This window comes from Schistocerca cancellata, chromosome 1, assembly GCF_023864275.1.
Source record: "Schistocerca cancellata isolate TAMUIC-IGC-003103 chromosome 1, iqSchCanc2.1, whole genome shotgun sequence".
NCBI lineage: Eukaryota > Metazoa > Arthropoda > Insecta > Orthoptera > Acrididae > Schistocerca > Schistocerca cancellata.
In genome coordinates, this window is record NC_064626.1 from 911,263,502 (window position 1) to 911,285,218 (window position 21,717).

Sequence of the window (21,717 nt, forward strand, 5' to 3'; positions counted from 1 at the left end):
TACAAGTGTAGACTGATAGAGGCACACATTAATTACATGACCTTTTCAATTTTCTTTTACTTTATTTACTTTTTATTGACTAATTTAGTTATTTATTTTAGAATTTTTCATATCACCTTCCAGTCAGCAGCTCATGCATAAATATTCCAAGTGCCCAGTAGTCAACTGCCCGATTGTGTCCTAAATTGAGTATTATTTCTGGGGCAACATACTCTGGTGTTCCGGCAAATGTCCAAGTTTTACCTCCAGGACCCACTTCTTTTGCAAAGCCAAAGTCAACCTAAACAACAAAATTATTTCATGAAACATAAATAATTCATTGCTTTAGAAGAAGGACTAGCATTACATTGTTTTTCACAGATAAACATTAAAAATAGACCTAATGTTATTAGTACTAGATGTGTGTGAATTCAGAGAAGTGACACACAGTAGAAAAAATTGTACATTACATTGAATACATTGTTGTTGCCATTATTACACTTTTGTTTATCCTCTATGTATAGTTTGTGTCTTGGTTTTGATACACCTTATCACTATTATTTATGAATCTTGGTTCATTGTCTCAAACAAGGACACTTACTTCTGTAATGAATTTTTCATTCTGCATTGAAGCTTTCAAGCAGACTGAAACTATGTGCCAGACTTGGAATCAAAGCTGTAGCCCTGCCTTTCATGGGCAATGCTATCAACTGAGTGACCCAGGCATGATATCTGATCTACCTTCACAGCTTAACTTCTACCAATTCCATTCTACCAATTCTGGTGTCTATAGATCACTTCCGAGAAAGTTTAGGAAATGTAAACTAGGAAGATGTATATAATGAACCAAATGCTAATGATAAATGCAGCATATTTCTTGATAAATTTATATCCCTTTTTGAATATTGTTTTCCAAAGAAAATTACTAAATGTAACACTACACACATTTCAAAGAAACCTTGGATTACTACAGGTATTAAAGTGCCTTCAGAAAGAAAAAGAAAACTGTATGAGACAGCAAGAACTAGTAAAGATCCAGACATAGTGTTACACTATAAAAATTATTGTAACATACTGAGAATAGTTGTAAGGAAATCAAGAAATATGTATGTTAGAGAAGAAATTAACAACTCCAGCAATAAAATCAAATCAATATGGAATGTTGTTAGAAGGGAGACAGGAAGAGTAACCACTGGGGTAGGTAGTATTACTGTTAAAGAGAATGAGACCATCTTAATCAACAGTACACAGGTAGCCAATGTATTTAACAATCACTTCTTAAGTCTAGGAGAAAAAATTGGTGAGAATAGTTCAAAAGAAAAAGCCAGGCATTACATGGAAGAGTCAGTTTTGAAAATTTTTAGTCAAATTAAGTTTCATCTAACAACCTCTTGTGAAATAAGGAAAATTATTAAATCTTTGAAAAATAAATGTTCTGTTGGAGTAGATGACGTCTCTAACAAGTTATTAAAACAATGTGGAGCAATTACAGCTGATGTTTAGAGTCACATATGCAATGCACCACTAACTCAGGGTATTTTTCCAGACAGATTAAAATATGCCATTGTCAGGCCTCTCTACAAAAAGGGGGAAACCACAGAAGTCAATAATTACCAGCCAGAATCCTTGCTTACAGCATTTTTAAAAAATCTTTCAGAAAGTAATGTACTCAAGAGAGGTTAGCCATCTCAACTGTAACGGCATACTTAGTAAATCACAGTTCGGATTTCAGAAATTCAGAAATGCTGTTCCACTGAGACAGCAATATACAATTTCACTGTCCACATAATAGAGTCTTTAAATAGTAAAGTATCACCAGTAGGAATATTCTGTTACTTATCCAAATCATTTGATTGCGTGAACCGTGACATTATGTTACAGAAAATACAGTTCTATGGTATAAATGGAACAGCATATTAAGTCATATCTACAGAAAATGAAGCAAAAAGTCTCTTTATATGCTTCAAGTGATACAAAGGAGTTTGCCACTTCATTTAACTGGGGAGAAATTACATTAGGTCCTCCACAAGGTTCGATCATTGGTCCCCTCCTGTTCTTGATATATGTGAATGACCTCCCTTCTTATGTGAAACAAGATGCTGAACTGACACTGTTTGTTGATGATGCAAACATAATTATTAATCCAGTAAAAGAAAGTCCAATAGAAAATGATACAAATAAGGTCTTTGGAAAAGTTATTAATTGGTTTTCTGCAAATGGGCTTGCTCTGAACTTTGAAAAAACACAGTACATCCAATTTTCTGCTGCAAAAAGTATAATTCCTTCAATAAACATAACAAAGCAAAAGAAGTCAGTAGCCAGGGTAGAGTATACTAAGTTTTTGGGTGTACATATAGATGAGAATCTTAATTGGAAAATTCATATTTTGGATCTCCTAAAGCATCTAGGGTCAGCAACTTTTGCAATCAGAGTAATTGACAATTTGGAGGATGTAGAAATTAGTAAGCTAACATACTTTGCATACTTCCACTCTCTGATGTCATACAGAATAATATTCTGGGGCAACTCAACACTTAGGCAATATGTATTCACTGCTCAAAAGAAAGTAGTTAGAATAATGTGTGGGGTTCATAGTCGCACATCTTGTAGGTGTCTGTTTAATAGGTTAGGAATTCTTACAACTGCTTCACAGTACATTTACTCAGTAGTGATATTTTTTCTCAACAACATGGAACAGTTTAAAATCAACACCATACAGATATCTGATCTAAATCATTTTGAAAATCATTTTGATCATCTGATGACTTTACAAGACGGTAAATGACAGCATCATCTACAAACAATCTAAGACGGCTACTCAGATTGTCTCCTATGTAGTTAATATAGATCAAGAACAATAGAGGGCCTATAACACTTCCTTGGGGAACATTGGATATTACTTCTGTTTTACTCGATGACTTTCTGTCTATTACTATTAACTGTGACCTTTCTGACAGGAAATCACAAATCCAGTCGCACAACTGAGGCGATATTCCATAGGCACGCAGTTTGGTTAGAAGATGCTTGTAAGGAACAGTGTCGAAAGCCTTCTGGAAATCTAAAAATATGGAATCAATTTGACATCCCCTGTCAATAGTACTTATTACTTCATGAGTATAAAGAGCTAGTTGTATTTCACAAGAATGATATTTTCTGAATCCGAGCTGACTATATGCCAGTAAATCGTTTTCTTTGAGGTACTTCATAATGTTCAAATACAGTATATGTTCTAAAACCCTACTGTAAATCAATGTTAGTGATATAGACCTGTAATTCAGCAGATTACTCCTACTTCCCTTTTTGGGTATTGGTGTCACTTGAGCAATTTTCCAGTATTTAGGAACAGATCTTTCTGTTAGCGACTGGTTGTATATAATTGCTAAATATGAAGCTATTTCATCAGCATACTCTGAGAGGAACCTGACTGGTATACAATCTGGACCGGAGGCCTTGCCTTTATTAAGTGATTTAAGCTGCTTTGTTACACCGAGGATATCTACTTCTACGATTCTCATCTTGGCAGTTGTTCTTGATTGGAATTCAGGAATATTTATTTCATCTTCTTTGGTGAAAGAGTTTCGGAAAACCATTTTTAATAACTCTGCTTTAGTGGCACTGTCATCAGTGAGTTCACCGTTGTTATCACACAGTGAAGGTATTGATTGCATCTTGCCACTGGTGTGCTTTATGTATGACCAGAATCTCTTTGGGTTTCCTGCCAGATTTCGAGACAGAATTTCATTATGGAAATTATTAAAAGCATCTTGCACTAAAGTACGCACTGTATTTCGAACTTCTCTGTAACTTTGCCAATCTTGGGGTTTTGCGTTCTTTTAAATTTGGCATGCTTTTTTCGTTACTTCTGCAACAACAATCTGACCCATTTTGTGTACCAATGGGAATGTGTACCATACCTTTTCAATTTATGTGATATATATCTCTCAACTGTTGTTGATACTATCTCTTTGAAAACATTCCACAACTTTTCTGCGCTTACATGATCAGAACGGAAGGAATGAAGTCTGTCTCTTAAAAATGCGTTAGGAGCATTTTTATCAGCTTTTTTAAATAGATATACTTTGCATTTCTTTTTGATGGTTGTAGGTGTTACAGTATTCAGCCTAGCAGCAACTGCCTTGTGGTCGCTAATCCCTGTATCTGTCACAACACTCACTATTTGTCCAGGATTATTCGTTGCTAAAAGATGAAGTATGCTTTCGCAACCATTTACGCTTCAAGTGGGCTCATGAACTAATCATTCAAAACAAATTTCTGAGAAAGCATTCAGTACAATTTCAGATGATGTTTTATGCCTGCCACCTGCTTTAAATGTATAATTTTTTGAGCATATCGAGCGTAGATTGAAGTCACCACCAACTATAATTGTATGAGCGGGGTACTTATTTGAAATGAGACTCAAGTTTTCTTTGAACTGTTCAGCAACTATGTCATCTGAGTCAGGGGATCGGTAAAATGATCCAATTAATAGTTTAGTCTGATTGTCAGATATAACCTCTACCCATACTATTTCACATGAACTATCTACTTCAATTTTGGCACAAGGCAAACAACCTCTGACAGTAATAAATACTCCACCACCAACTGTATTTAATCTATCCTTTCTAAACACTGTTAGATCATTTGGGGAAAAAAATAAATAAATAAATAAATTTGGTTGAACTTAATTCCAGCTTTAGCCAGCTCTCTGTACCTACAACTATTTGAGCTTCAGTGCTTTCTATTAGGGCTTGGAGCTCTAGTTCTTTCCCAACACAGCTACGACAATTTACAACTACAATACCAATCATTTCTACAACTACCTTACTGTGTTTTACCTGCCCACTTTTAGACAGATGCCCTTTCTGTGGTTCCCTGAGACCCTCTAACCTAAAAAACCACCCAGTCCCTTCCACACAGACCCTGCTACCCGTGTAGCTGCCTCCTGTGTGTAGTGGACTCCTGCCCTATTAAACAGAACCCATAAACCCATCACCTGATGGCGCAAGTGAAGGAATCTCCAGCCTACATGGTCACAGAACCGCCTGAGCCTCTGATTCAGACCCTTCATTTGGCTCTGCAGCAAAGGACCACAGTCGGTTCTATCAACGATGCTGCAGATGGTGAGCTCCACCTTAATCTTGGAAGCAAGACTGGCAGTCTTTACCATTTCCGCTAGCTGCCCGAAACCAGACAGAATCTGCTCGGATCCAAAGTGACACAGGTCATTGGTACCAACATGAGCCACTAACTGCAGTTGGCTGCACCATGTACTCTTCATGGCATCTGGAAACACCCTTTCCACATTTGGAATGACTCCCCCTGGAATGCACACGGAGTGCACACTGGCTTTCTTCCTGACCTTGGCTGCCATGTTACTAAGGGGCCCCATTACGTGCCTAACGCTGGAGCTCCTAGCTACCAGCAAACCTACCCTCTGTGAATGCCCAGACCTTGCAGGCCAAGATGCTTCCTCTGGAACTGGGTGGACGACTGCATCCAGCTCAGAGACATCGTCAGCCACGGATAACGCCCAAAACCTGTTCGTCAAACGAACTGGGAAGGCCCTAACAGACTTTGGAATTATCTCCCACTTGACCACTGGTGAGGTGTCAGGCAGTACCCAGGAAGGTCACAGCAGTGGATCGATCAGGGGACACATGGGACATGCTTCATGTCCCTCGCATCCCGTGCCCGATGCCCCACAGTGACGCCCCCTGGCAGCAGCCTCAAGCTGTGTGGCAGAAGTCAATGCAGCCTGAAGCCATGAGCGAAGGGTCATGAGCTCAGCTCACATCTGTACACAACAATCACATTTCCTATCCATTACTGTGGTCGCTCCTGTTTGAAGCTCGTAAAAATATGTAACAGGTGAAAAGTGTACTCGCCTTATTAGTAGCAGGGTGGGAAGGCTGTGCATCCAGATAGCATGTAACAGCAAATCCAGAACCATATCAATTGTGTGAAGCTCCGCTGCTTGCACAGGACATGTGAGGGCCTCCAGTCACTGTATTTTTATTGGTGCAGCAGTTACTGTACTAGCTGCTCCTCGGATGGCAAAATCTGACATATTAACTCATCCTTAATACACTTGTAGGAGGACTGCATTAGTTGGGGGAGGGTTATTATGTCTCATACTACAAAGTAGCACAGAAACATTCGAAAGGGAGTCTGCTCATGATTCCTGGTCACCCATGCCAGTCAAGTCTGTCAGCATGTGGTTTTGACTACAAGCGAGCAAGTCAGCATCACCAGTGGAGCAAGCAACACGTGGTTCTTTGCTGCTTTCAAACCTGTCATACTGTGGGCTGGCTTACTGCCATGCCCACACACCAAGTCCAAGCTGTTGACATGAGTGATGGCAATTAAATGCATGTGGCTCACACACCATTTATTCACAGCAATATAGATAAAAATTTGTAATAATTACAATGGAAATTTTCGTATGGGCAATCGCATGGCCATGGTGAACGTTTCAACCACTAATCCCGGAGGGTATATACTCTTCAATGGTTGGGTGTGCAGTACAGACTCATGGCAATGGAAGACATTGGACATAAGTCCAGCTGAGTGTGCTAAAGTTCTCTTGTCTCATGGATGCTGCTTAATTTGTGGGAATAAGAAACATAGCACACAAGTGGTGGCTGCCTGATTTGTACAAGTGATGGTTGTGAGCGTGCACTGTGGTCAACCCATGGGATTGCAGCTAGTGAGATCACAGAACAATGCAGACATCCTCATGCAACAGTAGCTAGTTTGCACTGGCATCTCTCTTTGTGTCCTGCACAACTATTGGCACTGCATCGTTGCCATGTTTTGGCCTTATAGTACTTTTGTGCAGGGGCGCATATGGACAAAACATTGGCCTGTTGACAGTGTCGTCTGCAATTGGTGTGCTGCTGTCCAAGGCTGCCACAATGTAACATTGTCACCAGCCAAAATGTATTGATAGATTAAGTTTTTTTGAACATTGTTCAACATTACTCAAATTGGCTATCTGAAAGAGCCATTTTAGCAGTAAGAAATAAAACAGTTGATGATATGAATTTAAAAATACCAAACAAGAAATGGTAAAGAAAACTTTTTTAACAATACATCAGGAAAGATAACGGAAAACCAGTGTTTATTCCAGAATTCTGCTCATATCTACAAAACTGTCATTTCAATTCAAATGACTGAATTTCCAGTACGATTAGCATTTAGTATAACTATTAATAATGATAAAAAAACATTAAGTTGTGTTATTAATTTGAAATAATCATGCTTTTCTCATAGTTATATGTAGCTTGTTCTATGGGTGGGAAGCCCAAGGAATTTATTTATCTATGCACCAAATAACAAGAAGGCAAATGTAGTTCATAGGCAATTATTGTAAAAGAATAAGTTAATTAAATATTGAATATAATTAAAACAAAGCAAAGTTTTCTTTCTCTAAATTAAATAGAACTATATTGAACATATGATGAGGCACTATAGCTTTGTAATTACAATTTCTGTATTTAAATGTTGACATATGTCTGTCCTTTTTGTGTACTACAGTGGTTGACCAGTGATTGCTGTTGTGTTTCCGGAGTAGGTGCAGTCACACTGTAATGGTCACTGTGACATCTTATGTCTCATTTACATGAATCTACATCTACCTCTATGTGATTTAAGGGGAAAAGTTTGAGATTTATTCATGTTGCTGAGGTTTTATGAATATTTTTGATTGTTAAGTGTTTCTGAATGTTCTAAAATATTATTAAACCTTCTAGGATTCAGAATGTTCTAGAAAGTTCCTGAATCTTTTAAACATTCTCAGATGATTTGTAATATTCTTGGTGTTCTATAAAGAAGTGATTTGCAGAGTACTTAATTTCAAATTAGGGTACTGTTGAATACTTAAGTGTATTTTACAATACTGGAGAGTGTTTTTGAGCATTCGAGAGTGCTGTTTACCATGGCATACTGACATTTTTATTGTTTATTGAATGTTTGTTTTTACTATGTTCTTGAGCAACCTGGAATGTTCACACAACAAAAAAAAAAAAAAAAAATGAAAATAAATCCATGGGAAATGCAGCATGATCAGCTGCCAAATCAGAATGAGGTTGTGGTGCCGATGAGGTTGACACCAGTATCGATCTGAGTATCGTCTTTGAACTAAGCTACACATTATCTTTGTGCAGTTCTACCATCCAGTTCTTTGTAAGCCTTGCTTATGTAAAGAGGTGAATAAATGAACTATTGCAAAATGGGAGTATTGTTTGGTGTAACTGACCCGAACTCCCCCTCACTGGTGACCCTGAGTTGTAATGTCTTCCGTTTTCGCCGTTTTCCTGTGTCTGCGTGCTCCGCATCGGTTATGTTTGTGTCTGTTAATTCGACACAGCATTTGAACAATGACTTTTGACCAATGCCTAACACCAGATTTTGTGATCGTCATGCATCGGGTTGCGGGCGATGTGCACCCGCTAGGACTGCAACACGATGCCTCTCACTCGACGATTACACCGATTTTGTCGGATGTTTTCGAGCCTGCAACAATAAGTGAGGTTAGGAGTGTGCATGACTCCGGCTATCTGACGCCTTTGTTCCCACCACATGTGCCCTCCCTCATCGACGGTGCAGTTACCTCTTACGGATCTCCGTGCAGTGCAGGACCAATGTCGATTTCTGCAAATGCTTCGTTGGACAATCTACCACTGCCAGGACAATGATTTGCCATGCCACAATCCATGCTGTACCACATGGATTCCTGCCATGTGGCCAGAACTGCTTTGTTCACTGGTCTACCTCCTCAGCATCCAACCACGCCCGCGCCTACCTTTGTTAAGCTCTAGCACATGCCTTCCTGCTTCGATACCTCGGCCTGCAACAGGAACAATAACTTGTTATGTGTGCCTGACCTCCATCTCTGTCCCACTGCTACACCTCAGTGGTTTGTGCCACGACATTCACCTTATCCGCACACCATTTTGAGTGGAATGACTATGAACAGTGAACATTCACACATTCCGTACGACGTTCGACATCATTTTCCACACTGTGCTTCTGGACAGTTGGCACCAGTCGAGCTTCCGCCACCATTCTTGGCACATCCCAGTGCCTCATTCATGTTGGTCTTCCATGACTCGTCAATCCAAACTCAACCGCAACGTGTTCAGCTTCCGCAACCACAATCGACACATTACGGCGTCTCACCCGCGTTGACTTCCCACGCCCCAACGAATCCAACTCAACCTGTTCTTCTGAACATTCTACAACACTTACCGATGCTGCCACCATTTAATCCTGACAGAGCAACAACATGGTTCAAAATTGTGGATGAAGTGTTCAACCATTACAAACTCGACGAGTCAGCCAGGTTTCTGTGCCTCATCACCCACCTGCACGACCAGGAGGACTTGATTGCTGACCTGGTCGATGCCCCGGACTCATCTACCTGGTACACTCTAGCCAAAGAGATAGTTCTACGTCAGCATGTGTGCTCAACTGAGGCAGCAATACGGCAAGTGCTCCATGTCGAGCAACTAGGCAGTGACAAACCTTCCCAACTGTGTAGACGGCTACGCGCCCTGGTCAGCGCCTAACTACTCTCTAACACAGCTCTCCTCGCCATCTGGTCAGATAAACTATCTTCTCACATCCGCTTTGCTCTGGCTCAGAGGCCTCCTGAACCTGTAGAGCAAACAGTGACAATTGCTGACAAGCTACACGATGCATCACTGCTCTATTTTGCCAGCTACTGCCTACCTGACAAGTCTCAGGTTCAGGCTCATCGTTCAGTGGCTCGACGCGGCCGGGGCCACACTGTGCCGACCATTCCACTCACTCCAGAAGGCAGTAAACAAGCTACTGGGACGTCACCGGCTCTGCCCACAGTCATGCCCCCTCCTGCAACTGAGCCTGCTAGGACCACCGAACCTTGCCCACCGCCACTGGCAACGAACGTTCCGCAGGAAATGCAACCGCACCACCTGTACTGTTACTTCCACACACGGTTTGGTCAGGCGGCAAGGAACTGCAGACCACCCTGCTACTTCCCAAATGCCTCTTGCGCACGACAGGAGAGGCACCCACCAGTGCTACATTCTGTCCAGGAATGACCGGATAATTGTGGACGACTTTACATTAAAGACGTTTCATCGGGATACCTTTTCCTAGTGGACACAGGCGCCGATGTTTCACTGCTACCCATGTCCTTAGCATCATCAAACATCAGCCCTCATCATACTTCACTGCAAGCCATGAATTCAACTATACTACAATGCTCGGGTTCAACTTCACACTTCATCTCACTCTCCGCAAACTGCAAACTCGAGTGGACTTTTTTAATGTGAGAAATTGACGAACCTATACTAGGAATTGACTTCTTGTGACACCATAAACTTTCACTGGACCTAGTGTGAATCACCGTGTTTCATCAGCCGTCCAAGATTCACTTCCCCTGTGCTCTGTCGAGCGAACCACCTTGTGATAAATCGATCCAGGCTCATCTCATTTGTACATGTTCATCTCTGTCGATGACGTTACAAGAAACCACACATGAGTGCCTTGTTGAGCTCAAAAACGTTGCTGGACACGAGTGTGCATGTGTGACGAATGTCACGTTTTCCTGAACTGACAGCTCCTACCCCTCCCCTCGCGGACAGCACCTCAAACTATGCAACTTCGGCTCCTGCACGCTGCCACAGGCCAAGACCTCGGACAATAGACTCACTAACACTTCATGAGCTCTACCAATCTCACCCAACCACAGTGCCACTGCTTCAGGCCGGCGGCCATCTTGGCACATTGACTCCTGGGACACTTTTCCACCTTGGCTCCCGTCGGGTCCGCCGAGTGGCTCCGAACACCACGATCACTTCTCGCCTGCCCCGCCCACCACACATTGTAAACAAACCGCCTCCCATGCCGCCGGCAACATTTCCGTCATCACCAATGGCACGGTTCACAAGCTACGCCTCACACCAGGCTCCCCGATCTCCAATAAACTACGTCAACTTTGTCCCGAGCACCTCTCCGAACTTAAAAAACAGATTTCTGAACTACTAAGCTCCGGCCTCATTGAACCCTCTGCCAGTAGCTGGTCTACGCCCATACATATGATACCCAAGAAAGACGGGTCGTGGCGCATGTGCGGAGACTACTGTCGACTAAACGCATGAACAATTATGGACACCTACCCCATACCGAACATTGCCGACTTTACCAGTTCCCTTGCAGGTGCGACCACGTTCTCTGTCATTGAATGCAAATGGGCCTACCACCAGATCCCCATGGCACCTGAAGACATCAAGAAGACAGCAATCACCACCCCGATCAGGTTATTTCAGTTTCAATTCATGCCCTTCGGTCTGAAAAACGCAACCTAGACATGGCAACACTTCATCAACGAAGTGCTATTCAAACTAAAACTCTGTTTTGCATATCTTGATGACATTCTTGTGTTCATCTCCTCCATCGAGGACAACATTCGACATGTGCAAACTGTTATGAACACTCTCGTGGCAGCAGGAATCGAGACCAACCAGGACAAATTGCAGCTACATCAACCCGCTGTCACTTTTCTAGGTTTTCGGGTCTCTACCAATGGCATTTCATCGCCCCCTGAGGAAGTACAAACAATATTAAACCTACCCAGACCTTCGTCATTCAAAGAGCTCTGGCGCTTTCAGGGGACAGTTAATTATTATCACCAACATCTACCTCAGACTGCGGAGATTCAGGCTCCATTACAAATCCGCCAGCTGACCCGTCTCCTCGCACGCTTCAGATACATGGACTTCATATCTCAGTTCACCACCAATGTCAGACACATAAAGGGTGCTGACAATATAGTTGCTGATTTCCTTTCACAAGTCGACACCGTTCATTCACTGTTAGACCTCTCTGAACTGCCTAACCTCCAACCTGCCAACGAGGAAACGCAAAAGCTGATTTCAGACTCTACCTCATCACTACACTTCGTCTGCACCACCTTCCCTGGCATTTCTGGTGAGATCTGGTGCGACGAAAGTATGGGCACGTTACGCCCCCTCATCCCAACCACGCTCCATCAAGTTGTCTTCAACACACTGCAATAATTTAGCCCACCCTGGTGTTCGTGCATCCGCCCGCCTCGTAGCGGAGCGCTTTGTGTGGAGAAATGTCAACAAGGACAGCCATCAAATGGGCATGCTCCTGCATCGTGTGCCAATGCTGCAAAGTACACAAGCACACTTCAGTCCCCCCTCAGCGCCTTTTTGATCCCTCCTGGGCGTTTCCAGGATATTCATATTGACATTGTCGGCCCTCTCCACCCCTCTAACGGCTTTCGTTATGTTCTCTCGTCTATCAACCCAACAACTCACTGGGCCGGGGCTGTCCCCCACCCCAATATCATGGCAGAAACTGTTGCTCGAGCTTTTGTCGAGTCATGGGTATTGCGTTTTGGATGTCCAGCTATCATCATGACTGACCAGGGCAGACAATTTGAGTCGGCCCTGTTCAACGTGATTTGTAACGTTTGCGGCATCCGGTGCATCGATACCACAGAATATCACCCACAAAGAAATGGGCTAGTTGAGCGCTGGCACTGCACTTTCAAGGTGGTTCTTTGATGCCACGACTCTCTATGGATGGAGGCCCTTCCCCTTGTGTTACTCAGCATTCGTGCGATCTATAAGGAACACCTCAAAGACACAATAGCCGAGTTCGTATACGGCCAGAACATTGTTCTCCCTCATGACTTATGAGCCCTTCCGTTTCTCTCCCTCAGTCTGACTTACCTTCCTTCGTGGACCACATCAGACACCACTTCATTATCCTCCACATCCCTCCACCCGCCAGCCATTCCCACCCTAAGGTTCACGTCCCGAAATCTCTGGACAATTGCGAGTACGTCACGCTCCGAGATGACACTGTCTGTGCTCCCCTCCACTGCCTATATACCAGCCCATACCGAGTTCTCCGCCGCTCAGCCAACACCTTTGACATCCAGATAAAAGATTCGGCTGTTACAGTCTCTCTCAACATACTTAAGCCTGCTCATGTCAAGCCCGCTTCTACCCCCTTCAGGCCACGACCACGCCAATCACTGTCGTGGCTCACGACGCTCCGACGACTCCCTCCATGTCAGACTTACACACTCGAGTGACTTTCAGCTCCAATTGTCGAGCTTTTCTCCGGCCTCACCCTCTACTCTGGTCTCACGCACTCTGTCGAGTGATCACATGCTCCCCACGATGAGCTTACCTATGATCACGCCCTCGCCACCAGGCCTTCTCTGGTACCTTCGACGTCTCCCCGGTCGCGTCACCTGTCTCACCCTGTCGAGGTTCCTCACACCCCGCCATCTTGAATGTGCCCTCACGCTTGAAGTGTTTGTGCCTGTCCCCCCAGACATAGTCCACGACATGTCTATAATACTACGCGATGACACACTGTTCATTGTGTGTTTTCCTTCATCCAGTGCTCATGATACAGCCTCTGCCATTCCCTGCCACCTGATGAAATGTGTTCCCCTCTCACCCGATGTTGACCTGGACATGCTTCTTGTGTTCGCCACGCCCACTGGAGACATCGTCGTCGTTGTTCCGTTCCTCCCGCAAACCACCAGCCTACCTGTCGCCGCATGACCAGCACACCCAGTACGACACCCGGTGTGCTTCAACAACTTCCAGGTTCAGTGGCCGGACCTTTCTTCACGTCATCTACCCACACAGCTCCCCGACGATGCTGTCGTGCTGACCGTGGTCCGGCTCCCACGGACCACCCCTGCCGACGCCATAGTCCCCTCCCACCCCCCAGCCCCCCACGGCCTGAGAGTACTCCATACTGGGGAAGGGGGGAGGAGGGGGGGGCTATGTGGCAATGATGAGGTCGACACCAGTTCGATCTGAGTATCGTCTTTGAACTAAGTTAAACGTTATCTTTGTGCAGTTCCACCATCCAGTTCTTTGTAAGCCTTGCTTGTGTAAAGAGATGAATAAATGAACTATTGCAAAATGGAAGTATTGTTAGGTGTAACCGACCCGAACTTCTCCCTCAAGGTGATAGATTTTGTAGTTGTAGAATATCTCATGTTAAACTATAAGGGGCAAGAAAAGTTGCATGATCGATAGCTCATGCCATGGCTCCAGAAAAACAATTTTTGCCATGAAGGCATGGCATGTTTGCCATGACCAGCATTGACAGAGTTTTCCGGGGGACCCAGTGAATGAAACAGTATGGACATCACAGGTCTGCAGGGCAGAGGGCTAGCTGGAATGAGATTTTCACTCTGCAGCAGAGTGTGCACTGATATGAAACATCCTGGCAGATTAAAACTATGTCCCGGACCAAGACTCGAATTTGGGATCTTTGCTTTTCGCGGGCAAGTGCTCTACCGACTGAGCTACCCAAGCATAACTCCGGAACCATTCTCACAGCTTTAACTCCACCAGTACCTCATCTCCTACCCTACAAACTTCATAGAAGCTCTTCTGCAAGCCTTGCAGAACCAGCACTCCTGAAAGAAAGAGCTCCTGTGAAATTTGGAAGGTAGGAGATGAGGTACTGGCAGAATTAAAGCTGTGAGGATAGGTCGTGGGTCATGCTTGGGTAGCTCAGTGGGTAGAGCACTTGCCAATGAAAGGCATATGTCCCTAGTTCGAGTCTCAGTCTGGCACACAGAAGTTTCAATGGGCTAGCTGTTTGTTCTACCACCCATGTGACTTCCAAATTTGTCTGACTAAGCATCTTCCAGACATGAGGGCTGTGCACCAGAAATAGAAGTGAACACATTATTCCTTTGGCCAATTAGATAAAACATTTTAAGAACATTTCCTGATAATCAGTAAAACAATCTCTTCAAAGTTTCTTTTCCTTTGTTAAAAGGATAAATGATTGAGTACAAAGTCCAAGAATGCCCCAAATAAATGTGTTTTATAATAAGTATAACATGGTAGGAAAACAGTCTTCAAAACAGACAGGCGTTAAACATCCTTAGAAGTCTTTGAGTAAATAACAACAAATAATTGAGATTTACCTAAAAGGAGTTCATTAAAGGGAAACAAAAACACTTAAAGCTACTTGATATGAAACCACTAAGCATCAGGCAATGCAGTCCAGATGAATGGCCCCAACATTACCTAGGGCAGGCCCAATATGTTGCTCACTACACTCCTCCTTTTCTTTAAACAGCCAGTGGGTACACATCCCAAGGCACAACATACAACGATAGCCTGATTAACAGGGAAGTAACTTTTCAGTGGAAGAAGTAAAAACTTCAGTTTCACATCATGCCATGAGGTGGACACGGAAAGAATTTCTTTTATTTATTTATATGTCAAGTTCCATACGATCAAATTCAGGAGCAAATCTCCAACATCACGGAAAGTGTCAGTACATGCAGTTACAACATAAAAGTAATAACAGATAAAAATAAATGTTTATGAACCCAAAAAAGTCAATTCATAAGTTTAAGTAAACGCAGTCAACAATAGAGCAAGAATCAGCTTGTAGTGATTCAAGAATTTCTGCATAAATTCTAGAACCACTCGGCCTTCTACAGTCTCAAACACATGACATTATAGATATGAGTGCGAGAGAGTGTAATCCTACCTTCTGTGCATCACATGTTTGTGTGTGCAGGTTGGAAATGAGTCACAAGCAGAATGTAGATGCAGCGGACAAATTGCACTGACAAGTACTTGTCGGTCGATCCATGGAAGTTTAGTGAAAGTGGACAGAAGAACCATGGAATATTAATGCTACTCTGTTCTAATTGTGTTTTGACCATTGTTATAGTAATGTGGACAGTTGAAAAAGAACCATTGAAAACTTTTGTCTTAGCCTTGTCGAAGGGAAGATGTGTACTAAGATTTACATTGAGAATGGACATGGTGTTTAAACCAACTTTCTCTTATATGTAAGTTAGTTTGTTTCTAACGTTTGGAGACATTAGAGGCTTATGAAGCAGTATATATTTATATGAAGTGTGAGATTTGTATAATGTCTGAAGTTCAACTATATGTTGTTAGTTGAAGCAAATGAAACTTTGTATGTCAACTTATTTTTATAAGTAGAAAGAGTCTTAAGAGATTCCTGCACCTAGCAGCATACTTCAGAGAAGAAGAGCAAGAGAGTTTATGGCAGCAGGCTAACAAGCAAGGAAGGTCAACCAAGCATATCAAGCAAGCCATCTCGTAAAAGAAGTGGAAGTTGAGGTATCTACTTTGCAATTAAATTGACATCCAAAACCGTTTGAACATAGGAACTAGTGCAAAAGGACTGGAAAAACAGGAATTTTAAGACCAAAAAATGAGAAAAGAAGCTGTGGTATGTTGCCATAGCAACTAAACCAAACACAACAAATAATTTACTCCGAGACATCAGAACATGCAAGAGTATTCAAAAAATCAAAAAATTTGAATTCAGAAATAGAGAAGAAGATTCCAGTGTGTTTCTCTAAGATGAAATTTGTCTAGATCATTTCGACTAAGAAGATCCGGTGCGGGGAGTGGATTGGTCACACATCGCAGGGACACAGATGCGGAAACCAACATCTGACACTGCCAGCACCAGCTGCTGTTCACCAGTGCAGACCTGCCCCCACATCCACTCACCGATGTAGTGGAGATTCTCCTCCGGGTGAGCGTAAAAGAGAACTTTGTTGTTTTAGTACAAAGTGGCACAAACTGTTGAGTGAACTTTAATAGTGTAGTTATTATATTTAAAGTTAATCTTTAAATGCTCACGGGGTCTAAAGTCTGTAAAAGTATGGATGACATACAGCATGTTGGGGAAACTTCAGAACCAGCCATGGCTATGAGAGTGAGTAAAGAAGTGCATGACTGGTCTGAGTTAGTAAATCTAATCAATGCTCAGAGTTTACAATTAAAAAACCAGAGTGAAGCTTTAAATACTCAACTGAATGCCGAAAGGAAGCTTTAAGTACTCAATTAAATGCTCAACTGAAGGCTCAGAATTAAACTTTAGGTTTTTAAATGCCAAAGTCGATTCACAAAGTAAAGAATTTAGTAATCTATGCGAAGGCATGGGCGCTATGGAGACTGAATTTGATGCATTAAATAATAAAGTACATAATTTAAAAATATATGTAAAGAATGAATTGACTAGTTTCTTGAACCTTCAGGTAAATAAAATGTTTACTGACCTTAGTCAGAAACAGAATGATAATTTCCTAGATCTATCAAAAAAGTTGGAATTTAACATTGAAGACAGATGTAATACTGTAGAAACCAAAATCAGTGAAAAGGTAAGATCCTTTAAAATGTATGTAATGTTAAGTTTAATGCTGTAAAGCAGGGACTGAATATTTTAAAAGAGAATGCAGATAAGCTGAACAATTTAATGCCTGTCATTGAATTGCAAATTACAGTTGTAAGTACATGAGTAGACAATGTAGAAAGAAGCTCCAAAGAGAAAATAGCAAGCTCTGATATCATAAGTGTAAGCAGTCTGTAGGAACAAGTTGAAGAAATTATAGATTGGAAAGTCACTGAGAGAATAACATCCGGGAATGTATCGCCTATTACATCTTCCGAACTTACTGATACCAGGAAAGGCATAGGTGACCTGTGGAGAGAAGTCAAGCTTATCCAGGATAAAGTAGAAAAACGAGTAACATCACCTAATTTTGTGTTAACTAGTGAAGTAGTTACTGATTTGCAATGGGGAGGTAATTCGGCATTATCAAGACAATTCCCTAAATTCAAGCCCGATGCAGATGTACATTTGAGACATTTCTTGAAAAGGTTTAGCCAATCTTGCTGAAAAATTGGGAAGATTCTAAAAAGATTGAATTTGCTTTGAGTTACCTATTCAGGGAAGCCGCAGAATGGGGGACTGTAAATACTGAAAACTTTTTTTCTTGGGCAGATTTCTAAAAGAAATTTAAAGAGAAGTACTGTACTGCAAGTGCCCAGGAAAAGTTAATATCTGATCTGTGGGACCAAAATTTTACAATAACACTTGGGGTACTATGAGGAAGTATTTTGATTGGCATCTAACATGGGCAAAGTATTTAGATAAGTCAATGGAAGAGGAAGGATTAGTGCAAATTTTAATTAAAGATGGCCGATCTATGGGAGTGGTTGGAAAACAGTAGATGAGTTGTTATCTTTTGTTAATGCCCTTGATGCATTAAATAATGACAGTAATGAAAACTTACAACAAAGTGAAAGTCCGAACTACAAAAGGAATAGCAGAAATAACTTTAAAAAAACATGAGACTAACTTAGCGAGAGTACACCAATGCAACAAGAAAAAGTATGACGACAGTTATCAGAAGAAGCATCCAACTTCAAATTTAGATCCAGTGAGTGTTCAGGAATTTGTACCGAGCAACAATAGTACACAAAATGGTGATGTGCTATCTCATTTCAGTAACCAACCTGTAATTAGTAGTAATTAGGAAAACGTAGTTCAGTCTGGATCCAGGGCCAGGGGCCAGGTCATGGAGATACATTATGAGGCCTTGTTCCATATAAGTATGTTAACTTTACCCACAAAATACCCACAAAGGAATGGTTGCTGCTTGAAGAACAACCTATAATGGCGGGAACGGTGGAAAATTCCGAGGTTAACATATTTATAGATTCAGGGAGTGAGGTATCACTCATCTCCAACACATTCTTTAATTCATTACAGACTAAGCAGCACTTACCACTATTGCTAATAACTGGAGTATATGTAGTCAGGATAACAGGAAGGGAAAGCAAAATTGTGAAATACGAAACTAAAGTAAACTGTCGTATTGAAAATATATTATTTCCTCAAACACTCATAATAGTGGAGAATATTAAAAGGGATGTATTGTTTGGTTTAGATGGTTTATTAGAGTTTAAAGTTATCTTAAACTTTGATGTAAATCTTCTTTGTTTTGGTAAAGGGGATAGTGGATACTGGATACCATTTGTGACAGATAACTACATTGGAAAACAAACAACTGAGTGTCAGTGTTTGCGATTAACAACTACTGAACAATTGTATCCAAAGATTGATAATGTAGATCATGTATCACACCTACCTGACATACAAGACAAAGTTAACAAGTCTCTAATATTAGCCAATCAACAAAGACAAGATTTATATAAAATTCTAATCTAGTATGAAGTAGTATTTTCCAATCTTCCAGGTAATATCAGTGACTACATCTGTAAATTTAAAATCAAAGATGACACCCCATTCTTTTAAAATCATATCCAATACCTGTAAGTTTGAAGGAAGCAGTTAGGGATGAAATCAATAAAATGATTGATAACAATATTATAGAATGAAGTTCCAGGGTAAAGAACAATCCTCTGGTCGTGGTGAAAAAAGCTACAGTTGGGGTACGATTAGAGTTAGATGTTCATACACTGAATAGGCATATACAGACCGAGAGAGGCAGACCAATTAATATTGATGAATTGTTATCCAGATCTGAAAAGGCAAAGTTCTTTAGCACGGTGGATTTAACTAGAGGATATTGGCAAATAAAGTTACATACTGAATCCAAAAAGTATACAGCAATTTTGTTTAATGGTAAATCATTTCATTTCAGTGTTTTGCCATTTGGACTTAATATCTGTGGGGCCATATTTACATATGCATTAGATGAGGCACTAGGAAGAGAGTTATTAAAGGATTTGATAATATATGTAGACAATATTCTGATAATATCAGCTACTTCGGAAGAACATTGTTTGACTTTGTGCAAGACTTTGAAAAAATTTAAAGAGAAAGGTATTATGGTGAAACTATCTAAATCGTACTTTACGCACCAAAAACTTAAGTTCTTAGGTCATATTATAGGGGTACAGGGAATTATACCAGACCATGAATGCATCAAAGCTATCAAAGAATGTCCGCACCCCAGACATGTAAGACAGTTAAAAGGATTTATAGGTATGGCCAGATACTATCGATGGTTCATACAAGAGCAAGAGCTAAATGACCTGAGAATTTTATGCTTATTAAAAAAGGGAGTACCATGGACTTAGGATCAAGGTGCAAATGATGCGTTTGAAAATGTTAAAAGAGTGCTGTTGAATCACCCGTATTACATCATCCAGTTATGGTCAAACCATACAAAAATTTCAACAGACGCATCTGATTATGGTATTGCTGCTGAACTTTTTCAAGGGGAGTGGGACCTAAATAATGTAGAACACCAAACCGTTGCTTTTGCTAGCCATAGTTTAAATAAGTATGAGTTAACGTACATAGCTACTGAAAAAGAACTCTTGGCCATTGTATGGAGTATTCAAGAGTTTCAAACACTAGTATGGGGATCAGAAATCCATGTTTATACAGATCATCAAGCTTTATCCTTTCTAATGAGTAGTTGATTTTTACACAGTAGGTTAATGGAATGGATGTTTTTCCTACAGGAATTCGATATTAGGATACAATATGTAAAAGGTTCCAAAAATATTGTACCTGATGATTTGTCTAGGCTACCAATAGGAATGGAAGAATTAAAACATATGGAAGTACCTGGCATCATTTTTGCAATTAATTTTATGTCAGCAGAATATCCAAACATCAGAGTAAAAAGATGGCTCAAAGAATAACAGAAAACATCCATCATGAGCCCTATTTCACAAATATTTTCAGTCTGTTTCCAGACCTCATTACCTTCTAATCAATTAGGAAAATGGAAAACTATAGGTCATAACTTATTTTGGAGAGACAACGTAACATCACAGTGGTGGTGCTTATGTATTCCGAGGGTAATGGAATAGACACTTGTGTGGTAGATTCACACAGGATTTGGGTAACTTCAGAGTCAAAAAGTGTATAGCCCATTTGAATAAGTTCTATTATTTTAAGAAGCTAGAGTATAAAATAGCATCTTTGATAAGAACCTGTGAAATTTGCCAGAAAGTGGAAGAGAATAATACTCATGTAAAGTACAAAATGTATGCTATTATTCCTAAGTCATTACATGATCTCACAGCAGCAGATTTTTTCGGACCAGTTGCAAAAGGAAAGGGAGGGGTATCATACATCTTGGTCATCATAGAGTGCTGGTCAAAGTATGTTAAATTATATCCTATTAAAAAAACAAATACACAAACAGTTATACACTGTTTACAACAATACTCCCTACAAGTAGGTAAACTAAAACAGTTTCTTACAGATAATGGACCACAGTTTGTAAGTAATGACTTAAAAGAATTCCTAGCATGGGAAGGTATTTGTCAGGTGTTAATATTCAATTATAACCCATCATCAAACCCATGTGAATGAGTAACGAAGGGAATTGGAAAGTTATATCGCACTTACTGCCGTGAGAAACATACTTTGTGGGCAGCAAAAATTAAGGACTTTGAACTCTTCCTAAATGAATTACCACATCTATTGATGGAATGACTCTTATAGAGGTTATAGGTAAACCTTTTATAGGAGAGTCCCTAAATAAATGTTTTAATTAGCCTGTACAACCGAGTATTGATTACAAAGTTAATCAGAAAATAGTTGCTAAGAACTTAGTTGAGAAAACACCAAAAAGAGTAAGTGAGCCTAATGAAAAGTCTGTAGAACCTCAGTATAAAGTCAATTACCTGATTCTTATAAGACAACATCTTCAAAGAACTGCTCTGAAAAAAGAGACCCGTAAGTTTCCATACTGAGTACAAACAGTGATCCATCCTAAGACATTATTTTTAGTAGATCCCACAACTGGATCAGAAAAGTGGAAGTACAATGTAAAAGACGTGAAACTGTATGTCCCACTGGGATGTTAACATTCCGAGTTAATGGGCGGAGTGACGACCGCCGGATCCC

At 41.0% G+C, this 21,717-nt stretch overlaps 1 protein-coding gene across 4 annotated transcripts in view; it reads right to left on the minus strand.

The window, feature by feature from the left end:
* The window catches only part of LOC126191208 (cGMP-dependent protein kinase, isozyme 1-like), a 410,062-nt gene that overhangs the window by 79,989 nt on the left and 308,356 nt on the right, over window positions 1–21,717 (minus strand). For all 4 annotated transcript variants that reach the window (XM_049932023.1, XM_049932009.1, XM_049932031.1 and 1 more), the window contains one exon: window positions 117–280. In XM_049932023.1, coding sequence (XP_049787980.1) covers window positions 117–280 — 164 coding nt within the window. The remainder of the gene's footprint in view (window positions 1–116; window positions 281–21,717) is intronic.